Genomic DNA, 18,333 nt, shown 5'->3' on the forward strand with positions numbered 1-18,333 from the left:
GCTCAGGAAGGCAGTACATGGGGTAAAGGTGATGACCCTCATGCAGGAAACATGGCCCTTTCACAGTGCAATTTTCGTGCAATGGTCCATTACTACTTCTGCCATGGAAGATTGTTCCATAAAAGATTTAAAGATTGTCATGTTGCTTTGTCAAGAAAGTTCAAATCAGAGCAACAGTTTTAAACTGGTTGAAAGAAGGTAAGTCTCGAAGATTATGATCGTTGAGGTCATCCATTAACCATTGTTACCCAAGAGTAGGTAATGCAGGTAATGTCAGTGACTGAGGAGAATCCAATAATTACTTATAAGGAAACAGAAAATAACACTGAACTTTTCATCGGGAAGTATCAGTCATTTTTCATGATCAATTTGGTGTGGCTACCACCGTGCCTGCTGGGGCCCTCATAACTTAAATGATGAACAAAAAAGAAAGTAAGGATTTATTGGAGTACACACATGCTCTAAAACTTTGATGGAGGAAGATGAAATCCTGTTAGGGAAATAGCAACAGAAGACAAGACATAAACGTATTTCAGTATGATCCCCCCAAAAAAGCAACAGTGAGTCTGGGTCTTCCCAGGTGAGAATACACCCGTAAAATTGTTAAGATCCAGAAGTGCAGGCAAACAAATGGTGGTGTATTTCTTTTCCAAATCTGGCCATGTAGTCACCATACCACTTCAGGACGGAAAGACTATGACCTCAGACTAGAATGCCAACCACTACCCCACATAATGGTTTTGTGGCGTGGTGCAGACTGTGTCCCTGTAGTGGAACGCAGTCTCTCCTGCTGCATCATGACAATGTCAATGCACACACAGCAGCAACAACCTTTGACTTTCTGGTGGAATATGGAGCACAACTGGTCACATATCCCCCATATTTCCTCGATTTGTCCCCTTGTGATTGGTTCCTGATCCCTTTCAACAAACGACAGCAGAGAAGAAGGCAGTTCCAAAGTGCTGAAGATGATCAAGCTTTCATTAACGGCATTATTTTTGGTATACCAATGTGATCAGTTGCCACAGCCAGTTGGTTTAAAAGGATGGGAAAATGCATGAAAGCTGAGAGAAGATGCATCAGTAAGCTGGATTAGTCATTTTATGTGTAAGCATGCCCACATGGCTGCATTCAGATACTTATTAAGCACCCTTTGTATAAGATTCTGCAGATTTCAAAGGTCTCTGGAGGAATCTGAAGCAATAAAAAAAATAATTAAAAAAAATGTTTGCTGGTGTGCAGTTAAAAATAAAAATGGGGAAGGGGGTGGGGGGGCACAGCGGTGAACAGGGATGAAGTTAGGAGAAGTGGGTGGGTTTGGGGTGGGGTGGGGAGACATCAACAAATGATGGCACATATACTGTAGTTCAAAGTTTTCTTTACTCAGAATCAAACGCCTCAACTTACTTTTATAATACTTCAGTGGCCTCTCATCACCTTCTTCAGGAAAGATCACACTGGACAAGCTGTTAGTGAACTAAGTTCACTTCGACTTATGTGTTCCTGCATCACTGGACGCATGAGGCAGTCAAAGTGCTCCCTTCCCTGCAGTCCTCAACCAGTTTGCTGGTGTCACCCCATCATCTGTCCACAAGTCTGAGATCTCTATCCACCATGTGCCGACAGTTGTTTTTTTTCTTCCCTGAGACTCCAGCTGAGATTCTATAAATAAAATATTCTATACATGCTCCTCTATGGCTGCGAACCTTGGCAAGTCAACACCAGACAGGAGAAAAATACTGGATGCATTGACGCCAAATCCTACGCAAGATCCTTGGCATCAAATGGCATGATTTTACCTCAAATGAAGAAGACAGAGTGAGAACCCATCGGCCTCTTGTGTCAACCATCATTTGCAAACAACGTTTCCACTGGCTTGGACATGTACTGAGGCACTCCGTAACAAGAATCACACGCCAATCCCTGAACTGGACACTCACACGCCAAAGAAAGAGAGGACAGCCCAAGATGAACTGGCAGCAAACATTTCTTACTTTTATGTATGATGATAATTGCAACAACAACAATAATAATCATCATCATTAGCATCATGAAACATTTATATAGTGCACATCTCAAAATTGAACTTGAGCTAAAAACACTATGGCGTGGCGATAAATTCTGGCCCAGAAGAGCAAAACAGATAGGCCTGGTTTGCAACAGTTTGACATGGTACAGTATACGACACCGAACAGCATTTTTTTTGTAACCAGGCAAATAGTTCAGATGTGATCACATACACACACACAACAGTCAAGTAAATCAAACAGTATGTACATGCGTGTACGCACACACACACACACCCCACGCCATCCCCACCCCCACACAGAGTTTCTTTTTTTGCATCTCTTTCCAAGAGAGGGCATAGGATGGGGGTGGGGTAGCAAGTTTAGGTTGGGAGAGATAGGGGGGCATGGGATGTTTATGGGGAAGAAGGGAGAGGGGGCTGAATTTAATAAACTTTTTATGTATATATATCATGAAATTATATTTCACATTATATTAGCAGAATACGTCTCCTGGTCAGTGAAGACAGGATTTGGACATATCTGGGTCACATACTTGACCCAATGATAAGAATTTACAAGTGCATTAACTGCGGTCTTAAGAATCTTGTATTCTATGGCGGAAAGGCACTTTATTTTTTCAATTAAAAAGAAATGTCAACACAACCCCGAGGTAAGATGCTGTCTGTAGTGTTCCACAGTTAATGCAGTGGGCTTCATATTTCAACCCACAAGAACTTTCTTACCATATTCATATAACACATTTCAGTCTTATTGCCATTTGGCCTTTTTCTTTTCTTTTTGTTTTTTTTTCTGTTGTCTTTTTATCAGTTTCTTGCTGTTTGAAGCTAAATACCATTTCCCATAAACTGTTTCCCATAAATTGTTGCTGATGTGGACATTTTTCGCATGGTGTTGCAATTGTTGCTCTTTATCCATACAACAGAGTCACATGCTGATCCATCCCAAAAAGTCACAGGTGCACTTTACCCACAAAAATCCCGTTCATACACGCAGATACAACACACTGCTCCTCAAGGAGCCAACAACAACAAACCGACAACAGAGTCAAGCGTGTCATCGCATAATAACCGTCTCGAAGCTTTACAGAAACACTGCATTGGAGACTTTCACTTTTCAATGCCATGGGGGAACACATCACACACACACATCAAGGGCTGTATGTCTACAGATACACTCCAATAACACGTTAAAAAACACACACACACACAACTGATAAACTAGTCACCACATAAGAACCATCTTTAAAGCTTTGCAAACACATGGATGCTGTCATTCCCTTTTCATTGCCAACAGTCATGACAACAGTGATGATTTTATCTCAGTCTCTTCCTCAGCCCACTGTCTACAGATACACTGCTATAACATGTACAAGGGAAAAAAATCAACCCCACAAATGACAAAACTCTGACATCCAGTGCAAATGAACACTCAGAGTTAAAAAACAACAACTTTATATCACAGCGTCACATTACTGACAAACTGTAACAGCAGGTGCTATGACCACGATCACATAATAACCCCATGATAACAATAACCCTACCTCAAAGGAAAACCAACAAACCTTCCACTTTCAACATGACAATAAAAGACCCCATGAAAATATTTAAAAAAAATAAAATCTGCACATATCTTATAGACCATTAACACACATGCTATCTGAAATATAAAAAAAAGTGCATCAATGGCACAATGCCCACTACAAAAGAAATTGACAATGATGAAAGTAATAATACTAATAGCAATGGCAGATATACTCTGCGCTTTCAACCAGTTGGTTTGGTTAGGAATCCATACAGACAAAACCTGCATCAGAGATCACAGGCAAAGGCAACATTCAGGTAACATCACACATGCACACACAAAATGCAAAAGAGTATAGATATCTCCATTTAACATCTCTCTCTCGCTTACACACACACATACACAACACACACACACACACACAAAATGCAAAAGAGGATAAACATTTTCATTAGCATTTCTCTCTCTCTCTCTCACACACACACACACACATTACACACACACACACAGAGGTGTAAATATTTCCATTTGCACCGGTCTCTTTAATCATTTCATACACCTGGTCATCTGATTACTTGTGACAAGTTTACATGTCAGATCACTATACCTTGATCCTCATTCACACCTGTCCTCAAAGCCAGCCCCTCACCATTACCCACCACCATCCTATGGCCTCCTGGGCCACTCTGATGAAAAAATAAAAATGAAAATAAAAATAAATAAATAAATAAAATCTGGTAATTTAAGCCTAAAAACACCCATTACATGACACGACAATACTGTCAAAGGCCAGGAAGTATAATCTACAAATCACTGACAATGAGAATTCTTTAAACAAAAACATGCATAAAACAGACAGGCAGTCAAACAAATGCCACGCAAGCACACATGCAGACACAGCTTTTGTGAATGGACACAGCTTTAGGTGTGTGTGCACACACAGGCATAATCAAACGGGTGAAGAATACACGGCTCAAATACCCGCCTGTGCGATTGTCCAGGACTTCTGGCAGACACATGGAACTGCTCTCTTCCCTTGCCCGTTAGGAAACCATTTCCTAACTGTGTGAGTGGGAAGGGGGGCTGAGCAGTCAACTTCAGTGCTGACAAATCACACATCCCTCCTCCTCATTTTACTTCAGCACCTACACCCTCCCTCCCAAGTTTTTTTTGTTGTTTTTTAGTTTGTTTCTTTTTTTTTTGGGGGGGGGGGGGGGGCGGGGGGGGGGGGGGGGGGGGGGTAATAATACATGCTGCATGTAAAATGAAATATGTCTCCTGAGTTGTCACTGCACTACTGATAGTAACCTTTACTTAGAGAGAACAAGCAGAAGTTTTGGATTGAGGGGGGGGGGGGGGGGGGGGGGCAAGCAGCTTTTTTTTTCTTTCTTTTTATATCCACCTGTCCCCAGGACAACTATAAAATATATATATATATCCAGAAGTTTCCAGCACTGCATACTGACCAACAAGTTAAATCTATGAGCAAATCAGCCGACAACAAAAGATGCCCTTAACTGTTCATTGTCTCGGTGCCGGGCTGATCTCTACCCTCCCCATTCCACGCTCTCAGCCCACCCCCACCATTCCAGCTGTTTCCCTCATGTACTGTATTTTTGTGACATCAGAGGAACCGGTCACGGATATCTTCTTTGTCTTGTTAACAAGATATGAGTGAATCAGTCAACAACAAAAAACACATCCCTGAGGTGAAATTCCATGGTCTTTGTTCACTACCTGATCCCTTCTCTCCCGATTACAAGCTCCCGTCCATATCAGGCCTCTTGCCTTCTGCGTTATATTTTTGTGACACCACAAGCATGATTGCCTGGTATTTTCTTTGTGTTATTTAACAAGATTGTCTGCAATGAAAATATAACATGACAAAAATAAACAGCGTTACGTTAGAAGCGACTACAATACTGTTGGAACACAGGGTTTTTTAACAAGTGTTTGTAATACACAGTTCAAATATTTCTTAACATTTGTTATCAGATGTATAAACAACACCAGAACGACAAAGTGTAAAACCGTGAAAAGTTTTTTTTAAAAAGGTGTTGAAAAATCTTTAAAACATGGTCAAGTCAAGACATGTTTCTCAACGTTCATTGTTGCACCTCCTCCCCCACACTTCTCCCCCTTCCTGCCCTCTCCTGTCTCCCCTTCTTTTTCACTCAATTTCTTTAATAATAATAACAAAAATAATAATGTACACTTATATAGCACCCTTTCTCTCTAAGAGCTCAGGGTGCTTTACATGAAAGAAAAATATTACAAGTTACATAACACACTCTTTCTCAACCCCCCACCCTCCACCCCCACACACACTCTCCCTTCCCCACTCTTCATGCATGACATGGGTATTGCTGGAGAACAAGGAACCTGAGAGTGCTTATAGATAGGTTTTAAAAAGATGAGTTTTTAGTGATGAGTGAAAAGCAGAAATAGAATCAGATACACGGATATGAGGAGGAAGGTTGTTCAGATGTGAGGAGCATCCAAGAAGAAAGAACGTTCACCATATGTTCTTGTATTGACACGAGGAAGTTTCAAAAGGTAACAGTCAGAGGAAAAGTGGAGATTTCTTGCGAGAATATAAGCACTGATAAGGTCAGAAAGATATGTAAGTCCTGCAGAGTGGAAAGCAGAATAGCGCTTGGTTGGTAAAATGTGGAGATTTTTCCAATCTCCCAGGTCAACATATGTGCAGACCTGCTTGTGCCTGAACCCCCATTTGTGTGTATATGCAAGCAGAAGATCAAATACGGACGTTAAAGATCCTGTGATCCATGTGTGTGTGTGTGTATATATATATATATATATATATATATATATATATATATATACATATATATATATATATATATATATATATATATATATACACACATACACACACACACACACACATATATATACACACACACACACAACAACATTCCTCTATTGCAAACTTTTTCCAGTCCAAAGATAAAAACAAAAGGGGTGCACGCTCATGCAAGTTCAGAACACAGAAAGATAACCACCAGTATGAAACAGAAATAAACATTAAAATCTTAACTCATTACTGTTTGATATGATTCATCCAGTATCTGACCTCTCTCTGTGTACATCCACACACACAAACAAGCACACACATACATACACAGTGACACGCACATGCATGCATGCATGCACACATGTACACACACATATATACAGACACACATACACGTTTCATTAAAAGTAAACATGAAGTCTCACTTCAATCACACACACGTACATTTCTCAATGTACTGAAACAAAGTATGTGATCCAATGCAAGCTCTCAAATTCATAGGTTTTGACGAGTTATCTTCATGACAACTAAAACACTTTCAAGATACTGGGCTAACTTTCACTGAAATTCAAAGCAGTGATTCACCTTGCTTGTCCCTTGGATACCCAATAATATTCCCAGATTGAACTAAAGGACTTTCAATCTGTGGGTCCTGGGTTTGAATCTTGGTAATGGTGCCTGGTAGGTAAAGGGTGGTGATTTTTCTGATTTCCCATGTCAACATATGTGCAGACCTGCTTGTGCCTGAAAGTCCTTTGCGTGTATACGCAAGCAGAAGATCAAATACAAACGTTAAAGATACTGTAATCCATGTCAGCGTTCAGTGGGTTATGGAAACATGAACATACCCAGCATGCACCCCCGACTCCCCCAAAAGCGGAGTATGGCTGCCTACATGGCAGGGCAAAAACGGTCGTACACGTAAAAGCCCATTCATGTACATACAAGTGAACGAAAAATAAAAACAATAACTAATGAAATATCTCCCATGAATGTAAAGTTCTTCAAGACAGGAATGAACAGTGCTGCAAACGTGTACTGTGACTGACTGTTCCGGACATAAAAAACATTAGAAAATATTAAAACAACAATGTACGGTGAAAGTCAGCAGTACGTCAATATTTCTTGACCGATGATAACCCTGACACAGTCAAAACTAAAATCAATCATCGTATGTGCTATGTTACAAAATAACACTCCACAGGTCACACAATTTAACCCATCAGATTCTCTCTCATCAACACAGCCCATGCAAAGACCATGTCTTACAGTAATTAGCAAGAGAAAAAAAATGCCCACAAAAATATTCAGTCTCTCAATGCCCACAAAAATATCCAATCTCTAAACATATGGATTTTTACTTAACCAGTAGAGTGCCTATAAGACGTCTGCTGACATCCTACAAAAAGTATTGCCATAGTACCTTTAAGATGTCCACTGACATCCTGCATATGTTCCCGATTTTTCCTTTATTGGAGTTTGGTTCAATTCACATAAACAGACTCTGAATAGTTCGTCTGATGTGTCTGGATTATAAAAATACTATTCAAATGAATATACATCAGGAAGAAAACCCTTTTCTACTCGATAATAATTTGCTAAGGCTACATTTACACTAGGCCGGTATCTTAGCTCAACTAGTTGAGCTAAGTTGAGCGTCAACTAACGATATCTCCGCTCAACGTTGGTCAACTAGTTACCGAATTCAGGTTGCCTCAACTCCCTTGCGAATGCAGTTTGTTTGTTTTTTAAAATAAGCCCCGCCTCCCCGCCACGTCACACGCGCAGCAAGCGCTGGGCGCTTTTATACAGCATTTTTACTGGCAACTACCACCAACTGCCAACAACTGTTGCGTTAACTTGTGCTCAACTTGGAAAGTTGACATGTAGTTGGTGTGGGTCTTGGCTCAACTTCCAAGATAGTATAAATAAAGCTCTCGGGGTAGCTATTCAGTCCATCTTGCCTCTTGTCGAAAAGAAAGGGATTTCTCTTCAGAAAATCCAAGACCTGCTCCTTTTGATTCTCGGTGAGCCTATGCTGCTTGAGGGACTTGCCCTTCTTGTCAGTCTGGGTGGGGGTGGACTCGATCCCCGGGGTGTGCTCTGCAGCATCTCCAGGAGTCGACGGCACATCATCAGGAACAACTGCAGAATCAGGACTCGACATCTTGTTGTTGCAGGGTCGACAGTGAAAAACCCCAAGGAGCAGCCAAAGATTTGAATGAAATGCGCGCAAAGATATCGTGTGATGGTCTGGTTTATATACTGTGCGCACACCAACTGTACAAGTTGAGACAAGATGCAGAAACCCACACCAACTAGTTGCCACAACCTCTGTCAAGGTAAATCAACTTAAATCGTAGTTATCGCGTCCAAAAAACACACACTGCGTGCGTGCGAGCGAGGCTTGGCTTGCGAGTCGAGCAATGCCACGCGGTGGAGAAAAAGGTTGCCTCAACTCAGCGCATCTTGTGTAAACGCGCATGTCAACTGGCGCCAACGTCGAAGTTGGCGGCCAACTCCATAGGATATTGGGTGGGAGGTGATATCTATTTCAGCTACGGCAACTTGAAGCGCATCTTGATCGGGAAAACCAGATAGGCAAGGTCTAAAAATAAAGGGTCGACAACTGCCACCAACTCACAATATCCTTCCTCATCTAGCTCGGCAACGCTAGCACAACTAGTTGCTGGGAGTTGAGATGCCTAGTGTAAATTAGCCTTAACTGACCACATGATACACGCGTGGAAAAGGGGGTTGCATCATGCGCAAAAAAATGCATTGAAATTTGTGTCTAGGAAAGCAAATAGTCACAGTCAGCAGATTTACACAATTCTGAAAGCTATGCTTTTGACACTGAACTGGTTAACCAGAATTTAGTTGGGAAAATAAACAATTGAACCTGTCTTGTACTAAGTTTCAGTGCACAAAGTCTGTACTGAAACTTTCAAGAAAGTTCCATGCCTGTACTAGTTGTTTTTTTTCAGCACACAGAATCCAGACTGATTCTTTCTGGAGAAAGTTCCAGGTCTGCACTGGTTTTTCAGTACACAAGAGTCCAGACTGATTCTTTCCAGAAAGTTCCACGTCTGCACTGGATTTTAATCCACAAAATCCAGAAAGTTCCACTCTTTCAGTCAGCAAACATGAAATCCACCACCAGAGACAAATGATCGGAAGGGTAGATCAGCGAGGGCAGACGATCTTTCCCAATCTCCTCTCCCGTCGGAAACTTGAGGAGGGAAACTGGACGGAAATGGTTCGTGCTGAACCAGATGTAGTCGATGCAGTGGGCGGTCTCCTTGTTCCCCTTCAGCCCCCCCCGGATCTTCCAGGTGGTGTAGCTGGGCTCCTCCAGTTGCTCCGTCAAGTGCCGATATGAGCTGTCCAGGCCGAGGGAGCTCGACCGGAATGTGGCATACACCTGCTCGCTGGGTTCCGCGTTGAAGTCGCCGCAGACGATTAGAGGCGAGGACTGGGGCACGCTCTCCTGCAGCACCTTCTCCAGGTACTTCCCTTGCTCATGCCGGAGCTGCCAGTACGGAGGCTTTGACTTGAGGTGCGTGACAGCCACATGGAACCGCTTCTGCGTCGCCAGGTGTGAGAAGTGGCACAGAACCGCTACCTGGTTCGTCTCCTTGCCCGCATCGTTCTGAAGGATGACGTTCTTTTGCATCTCCAGTTTCACCTGGTCTGCTTTCCAGAACACGGCGCAGCCATCTGGTCCATAGTGGACGTCAGAGTACAAGCACGGGGAGTCTGGCTTGGGGAAGAAGCAGCCGTCGTAGCCCACCTGAGACATGGAGGAGGAGGTTTTCTTTAATGTCCCGTCACACAGTGACATGCTGGTGATTGAAGTATTAATTTCAACATCTGAATGTTATCATTTAAAAGGTAGGAGAGGAGGGGGGAGTGGAATGGTGAGTTGGGTGAAACAGGGTAAATGGTGGGTGGACTCAAAGGTGAATATCTGAAATGAGAATCCAGAAGTACAATAAAAGACAAGAGAGGCAACGCCTTCAAGGCTCACCTGTGATGTGCACTTTATCCAGGAATCATGAAAAGAAAAAAACGACAAGAGAGAAAAACCATTTTAATATATGTTCTGTATCAAATATTATCAAGATGAAAAAAATGGAGATGAATCGGTATCAAATCATGCACTCAGAAACAAAAATTAACCACAAGAACAAAGTGCATCTGACCACAATTATGCAAAATTAATATACAAAATTATGGGTTTTTTGCGCAATTCATTCATTACTCTATTTCAGGTGATAACACCATTAAATTTTGACAACTCTCAATTATTTCAGAACTTTTAAAAGTTTGCAGTGAAGGAGATGCTGCCATTGCCTCAGGCACACAACAACACACTGCCATTTTCTCCAGATCCGCATGGACATGTGAATGCTAGGCCGACAAAAACTGAGAAAGCTCTGCCTTAGGGGGCCATTGATTCAATTTGGTTTAAGTTCATTCTAGTGAATTCAGAATCACTTTAAAATATTCATATGCAGTAAACACATTGATGATTTAGTTACTGTCATTCCAAACCTTCTGTTCAGAACTTGTATTTCTTTTCTTTCAATTATAAACAAGAAAAACGATGTCATGCCATCTTTTACACGACATTCACACGACTAACTAGGAAGATCCTGATATATTTTCTGGATGTGGAACCTCAACAAAATAAATAAAACTTATCACTGGTATGAGTGAAAGGAATATTTTTTCCACTGTGTTTTTTTCCATATTTGGTATTGATAGAGAAAATCAATTTGTTAAAATTTACCACACACACACACACACAACCGAACACCCGATGATATCATAGACTCACTTCGTTTACACAAGTATGTTAAAAATGCCTCAATGGACTTCGTATAAGAGAAGTTAATTTAACCCTTTCGCTGCCAGGAAAATAAGATTTAAGTGAAATCTATTTGCCAGGGGTTTTTTTCACAAAAAACAGGTATAAATTTTTAAAAAATTCTGTGCTCTTTGTTATTGGAGAAAGACCCATAAAAGTATACATTTTCTGAAAGGGAAATGAATAAAGAATACAAAACACATGATGTTTTCCCATTTTATATATTTTAAGTGACATGCTGTTGTTTTGAAATCAGTGGTTTGTTTTTTGTCACATTTCCAACTTGTTCATTACAAACATTAGTCAGGTAATCTGCACAAAAATATCATTTTCTGGACAAATGGACATCTGCACACACCAAATCATACTAGAACAACCACAATATAAAAAACTGAAAAAGAAATAGATGCATTGTGACTTCTGCAAGTGATAAAATGGATGTGAGGCCACGCCCCCTCAGTCTCCACCCCCTTCCTCTTCACCCCTCTCACACGGTCACTTCATCCAGTTCTCATCAGACCGCATTGGCTGAGTGCCAAGAAAATAGCTCATACGGTGTCCTGCTAAAAATTCGGTGACCTGTCATCTGCTAGAGTTGAACAGCCGGCATCACTCACTGATAGTCGCATCTTGGCCACTCTCTTGATTGCTCCCTTTATTTTCTATCAAATCGTCCTATAAATGTTCACCACTGTCTTCTCCTTCAAATTTATGCTCCAATTCTTTCTGAGCATCAGCTAAAGAAAGTAATCTTGGTTGATTCAGTTCGCCGCGAGTGCATGTCTTGAGCATGGAGTCAGTCTGACATTTTGTTGAGCGAGCGAGGAGAGGAGCCAGGCAAAGACTGCGGCCAGTAACCCAACCAAAACGTTCAAATAAAGGACTGCCTTATGACGCAGATGGTGTTTCTAACTATGAATAGAATCTAGAAAGATTCCCCAAGCTAAAGCTACCAGCATTTTTGTCAACGAACTGAATGCAAAGCAGGGAAAAGTCAGAATATTTCGATGACGAGTTATCTCGTCATTGTGGCAGCGAAGCATACATGCTTTCATGACGAGTTATCTCGTCATATAGGCAGCCTAGGGGTTAACAAGAGAAACAACTAGTACTGAATGTAAATAGACAAAAAGATACAATGTTCCCTGTGATTTGTAATGACACACTTTGTGCATGTAAGGCTTCATCAATTCAGTCAAAAATTACTGCATAGTACGTAATACATACCTACATAGTGACGTCACTAATGACATCACCAACAGAAGGGATATAGAACTTTGGAAGGCTGAAAATTCACACATTTGATCTAGAGTGGTATATCTTCAGATCATTTTCCCAGTTTGGGGCTAAATACCAATTTATGTCTTGTAACACCACTTCCCACTGGGTTTTTTTTCCTGGTATTTAAGGGGTTTCAAACTTTGGACTTTCAATCCAAGGGTCCTGGGTTCAAATCCTGGTCAAGGCGTCTGGTGGGTAAAGGGTGGAGAATTTTTCTGATCTCCCAAGTCAACAGATATGCAGATCAGCCAGTGCCTGAAACCCCTTCGTGTGTATACTCATGCAGAAGATCAAATATGCATGTTAAAGATCTCGTAATTCATGTCAGCATTCGGTGGGTTATAGGAACAAGAACATACCCCCGGCACCCCTCTCCCCAAAAGACTGATTGTCTACGTGGCAGGGTAAAAACGGTCATACAAGTAAATGCTTGCACTCGTGTGTACAAGTGAATAAGGGACGAATGAAGAAGACGAAAACTAATGACCCGCGTGGCTGCCTACATGGCTGGCTAAAAAAGGTCATACAAGTAAACGCCCACTCATGTGTACAAGTGAAAAAGGGATGAACAAAGAAGAAGAATATAAAAAAAAAATGACCTAATTGACTGCCAAGAACCTGAGTGACTGCCCACACAGCAGGATAAACAGGGTAAAAACAGTAATACAAATAAAAGCCTGCACTCGTGTGCACAAGTGGATAAAGAGACGAATGAAGAAGAAGAAAGAGAAGAAGAAAACAAGTGACCTGAGACAGGACATCCTTGAGGTACTTGAAGTGGTCCACCTCCTCCAGACACATGATGGTGCTCCTGTACGACAGGATCTCCTCCAGTACATGCAGCTTGCGGTTTTCCCAGTTCAGGGCCTCCACAGGGCACAACACAAAGTTGTCGTCACCTTGACTCAGGGCTGAAGCACACACACACACACACACAGGAGCAAGGTGACAGAATGGTTAAGATGCTTCTCTGCCAATACAGTGTCCGTGAGAGTCCAGGTTTGACTCCCACTCTCGCCCTTTCTCCCAAGTTTGCCCATTAAAAAAAAATCAATCTGAGTGTCTCATCATTTGGATGAGATGATAAACCAAGGTCCTGCGTGCAGCAAGCACTTGGCGCACTGAAAAAGAACCCATGGCAAGGAAAGTTTTGTCCTCTGGCAAAATTCTGTAAAGTACACAAATATATATAAGCATACACTCAAGGCATGACTAAGCACATTGGGTATGCTGCTGTCAGGCACAGTGTGGTTCAGTTTCTGTTTCTCATGAAGGCATCACTGCCTTCAGATAAATCCATATACATTACACGTTTACACAAGTATGTTTGTTTACACACATCAGCTGTTAGGCAGACGCCTGACTAGCAACCTAACTCAACACACTAAGTCGGCCTTGAGTGCATGCACATATGTATGTATGTACAGAATACACAATACAGAATACTTTATTATCTTAACAAGAGAAATTCATATGTGGTGTAAAACAGAAGAACAACACAAGAAAACCACAGTCATTCAACACGTATATAGATAAACCATATTAAGATGCAAAAACCTAGGGCAAACCATCATTACAATCAATAATCACAGTAGACAACAACAACAGAAACCCTTAAAAAGTAATTTAGAGTAAATCATACATACACTATCACAGCCATACACACATGCAGTAATAATCACAGTTAAAGGATAGACATAACAGTATACTAAAAGTTGACATAGACATATAGTAGCAGTGTGCAATTTATAGTGTTTTGAGTTAGGACGACATATACCACACACATACACTCTGGCATTCATTCCAGTCATACATCTGATTATCAGTTACTATTATTTAATAGCTGGATATATATTATATATATATATATATATATATGTATATATATATATATATATATATATATATATATATATATATATATATATATATATATATACATTGTGCTCTTATCACAGTGGATTTCTTCTTCAGAATCTTGCCAGAGGAAGGACACACTTTTGTTGCCACGGGTTCTTTTTCAGTACGTCAAGTGCATGCTGAACACAGAGCTTGGTTTATTGTCTCATCCGAATGACTAGATGTTCAGTTTGATTTCCCAGTCAAACATGGGAGAAATGGTGAGACCAGGATTCAAACCCAGGCCATCAATGACATTACACTGGCAAATAAGCGTCTGAACCAGTCTACCACCTTCCTCCTTGATTGATACAGATATTTATGTAGCATCTATCCTTGGTCAGAGACCAAGCTGTAAGCACTTCACAAACATAGAGTCATCTGAAACAACAGGCTGCCTACCTCGGTAGAGTTGACTGAGAGCTGCCTTTTAGACTAGTGAATCATCATTCTCTTTTCTTTCTCCACTGTAAAATCTTTACTTTTTTTGTTGTTGTGGATGGAGGGGTGGGGGAGCGGTGGTGGGAAGCTGGGGGGGGAAGAAGGAGGGAGCAAGTGTATATCCATGATTTTTTTTTTTTTTTTTTTTTTTGTTTTGAAGGAACAACCAGGGTAAATCAGTGCTTGGACAGCACAGCCAGCAGAGACATAATAATAACAACAACAACAACAATAATAATGATAAATAATATAGTACTTATATGGAGCAAACTCCCTTTATATTCATCAAAACAGATCTCTTGGTGTAAAACTCAGGCTGCCCTTCCCAGGGTAAGCACACTGCCACAGAGCAGCAGCACCACCCTTATATATATATATATTTTATTTTTTTTATTTTTTTTTTCCTGTCTGTAAATGTACCTGTTTTACTACCAGAGTGGATTTCCTTTTTAACTTTGCAAAAAAAAACCCCCTTCTGTTGCCAATGACTGCCATGCTGCATATGGGTACCATTGTTTATTGTCTTATATGAAAGACTACCACTCAGGCCCCCACTTAAAGTCTAGTGGAGGGTATTAGGAGGAGAGGGGGGACTCAAACCTGTGGACTCTTGGTTCCCAATCGGGTGCATTACCACGAGGATACCACTTCAGTTTCAGTTTCTCAATACGGCATCACTGCGTTCAGACAAATTCATATAGTGATATATGCTACACCACACATCTGCAAGGCGGATGCCTGACAGGTAGCAAAACCCAATCTGCTTAGTCAGGCCTTCAGTGCATGCATATATATTTGTGTACCTACCTGAGTAGACTTCGTCTACAAAATTTTGCCAGAGGACAACACTCGGCATGGGTTCTTTTCCAGTGCACCCAGTGCATGCTGCACACGGGACCTCAGTTTATCATCTCATCCAAACAACTACACCCTCAGTTCAATTTTCCAGTCAAACTTGGGAGACAGAGCGAGAGCAGGATTTGAACCCAGACCCTCATGGACTATGTATTAGCAGATGAGCGTCTTAACCATTCGGCCACCACCACTCCGATAGAAAACAAAAGAAAAAAAATCTATAAAACAGAATAAAATAAAATAAAATAAAATGATCAAAACTACACTCTAACCTTGCGCCAGGAGATTCCACTGCATGACTCTCAGCACTGGCTGGCTGTTGTTGGAGGGGAGGGTGTCATTTTGGCTGGCCGCTGCTTGCTGGAACTGACGTTTCAACAGCGCCGGCAGCTGGAGATCTCTCCTCTGTTGCTGCGTCTCCTTCAGCAGTGCCTGTTCTTTCTCTGCCGCCATCTGTCACCAGAACCACGGGAGAAATGGGTCGCTCATTCACACACTAAAACATAAAATGATTTTTTTTTTTAAATGACACAAAAACCAGTAAGAGAGTCAGTCAACAGCAGAATGAAGATGACCTAAAAGTACTGTAAATTACCTTGTATACACTCAGTGTCTTATAAACGTCCAACCCCACCCCACATCCCACCACCATTAAAAACTGTCCACATGGTAAAACACCTTGTAAATGCCAACCCCCAACTTCAGGGTGAAACTTGAGCAAAGTAAGGGGAGAGGGGGAGGGTTACAAGGTGTTACAGTAATTAAACAAAAATGTGCAAACCTATCTGTAGACATCAGAGAAAGGATGTGCTTTTATGGTCCCCAGTGGGTTGATTTATCAGGAGACAGCTGTATGTTTGTTTGCTCTCTGACCCCTTTGTAGCACACACACACACACACACACACGAATTCATCACCCACCCACACAAACACATTAATACAAGAATGTTGCTTTTGTGTATCATATTTCTATTGTATTTGTTTACAATTACTGAATTAGTGTTGTTGTTCTCCAACTCACAACAGAACTGAATTCTTTAGTTGTTTTTTTTTTTTTTATAATGGTGGGTTATCATGTTTGGCTTCCCCTACCACCTTAAAAAAAAGCAATTTCTTCTTTTTTTCTGACAGCACTATGTAAAAGAGATGGTAAAATGTCAGTAAAGGTCAGCAACAACCACTGGACATTATAGGAAGAAGAGCAGCTGTATGAGCTTACTCTTTTACCCTAAGTAATGATCATTTGAACTTGACAACAAAACAAAACAAAACAAAGCAAATGAAAAAAGGTGCACCTTGATCACTGACAGTGACAGTGACTCGAATAACTGCTGAGTGGTTGGAAGCATTGGACTTTTAATCAGAGGCTCGTGGGTTTGAACCCCAGTCGAGGCACCCAGTGGGTCAGACCTGCTAGTGCCTGAATCCCCTTTTTGTGTGTGTACACATGCAGAAGATCAACTATGCATGTTAAAGACCTTGTGATTAAGCCATGTCAGTGTTTGTTTGGTTATAGAAACACTGACATACCCAATATGCACATTACCGAAAACAAAATAAGGCCACCTTATGCAAATGCATGCCTATGTGCAGATGTTCAATTGTTGTACTAGTAGTCTTTAATTTTACATCTTTTTGTGTTCATTTCAATATTAGATGTTTAAATGTGTATGTGTGTGTGACGTGTGTGATTCACTGTTCACTTGTGCATGCATCTGTATAATTAATTTTGTTAATCAAATCTGAATGTAATAATCACTGTTTATCAACTGAAAAAGGGCAAGTAAATAAAATTCAAAGAGAATATGTAATATACCATATTAATTTGCAAAAACAGTGACATGAATACAGTTGGTGATGAATTTCATTTCATTATGGGGTGTCCATATTTTTCTACAGTCATAAAAACTACCAATGGATATTTGCATGCAGAAGAAGGAATGTTAACCCTTAAGGAATGTTAACCCTTATTTTACCTTAACTGATGCAAACATCATGATAATCCTAGTTGTGTTCTTGATTATGTTGTTTTCTTAAATTTTCCATGCCCCAATAGGGGTCAAAGGTTTTATCTTGAATCTTGTTCATTAGTTTACAAATACAATTAATTGTACAGCATGCACATGTGCATGTGCATGTGTGTGTGTGTGTGTGTGTGTGTATGTGTGTGTGTGCGTGGTGCGTGCAAGGGAGTGGCAGGGAGTGGTAGGGAGTGGCAGAGTGTGTGTGCAAAGGAGTGGCAGAGAGCGAGAGGACTGTTACATAATTACTGATTTTGTAATGCCTACTACTGATGAAATACACACACACACACACACACACACACACACACACACACTGAGACAGATGGGTGGAGAGAGAGAGAAAGAGCAACTGACCGATGAGAGAGAGGAATAAAAAAGAAAAAAAAGGGGGGAAAAAGGCAATATCCACACAACAACAACCGAAGAATAAACATCCTTCTTCCCACTGAAGACGTGATTTTTCATTCTTAACGTAATCCTACTTTCACCATCTTTTTATGTGTATTACTTTGTACTCCAAACAATCCTCGTTTTTCATCCAAACAACACTTTTCCAAAAGAATATTCAATCCGTTGTCAGGCAAGGAAAAT

At 40.9% G+C, this 18,333-nt stretch overlaps 1 protein-coding gene across 1 annotated transcript in view; it reads right to left on the minus strand.

Annotated features, from left to right (window-relative positions):
* Nucleotides 1–6,477: 6,477 nt before the first annotated feature.
* The window catches only part of LOC143284172 (nocturnin-like), a 12,177-nt gene continuing 321 nt past the window's right edge, over nucleotides 6,478–18,333 (minus strand). The window contains exons 2-4 of the mRNA XM_076590835.1: nucleotides 15,991–16,171; nucleotides 13,271–13,434; nucleotides 6,478–10,162 (exon numbers count right to left, since the gene is read on the minus strand). Of these exons, the coding sequence (XP_076446950.1) occupies nucleotides 9,503–10,162; nucleotides 13,271–13,434; nucleotides 15,991–16,171 (1,005 nt within the window). The 3' untranslated portion in view covers nucleotides 6,478–9,502. The remainder of the gene's footprint in view (nucleotides 10,163–13,270; nucleotides 13,435–15,990; nucleotides 16,172–18,333) is intronic.

The sequence above is a fragment of the Babylonia areolata genome, chromosome 7 (assembly GCF_041734735.1).
Source record: "Babylonia areolata isolate BAREFJ2019XMU chromosome 7, ASM4173473v1, whole genome shotgun sequence".
NCBI classification, from domain to species: Eukaryota; Metazoa; Mollusca; class Gastropoda; order Neogastropoda; family Buccinidae; genus Babylonia; species Babylonia areolata.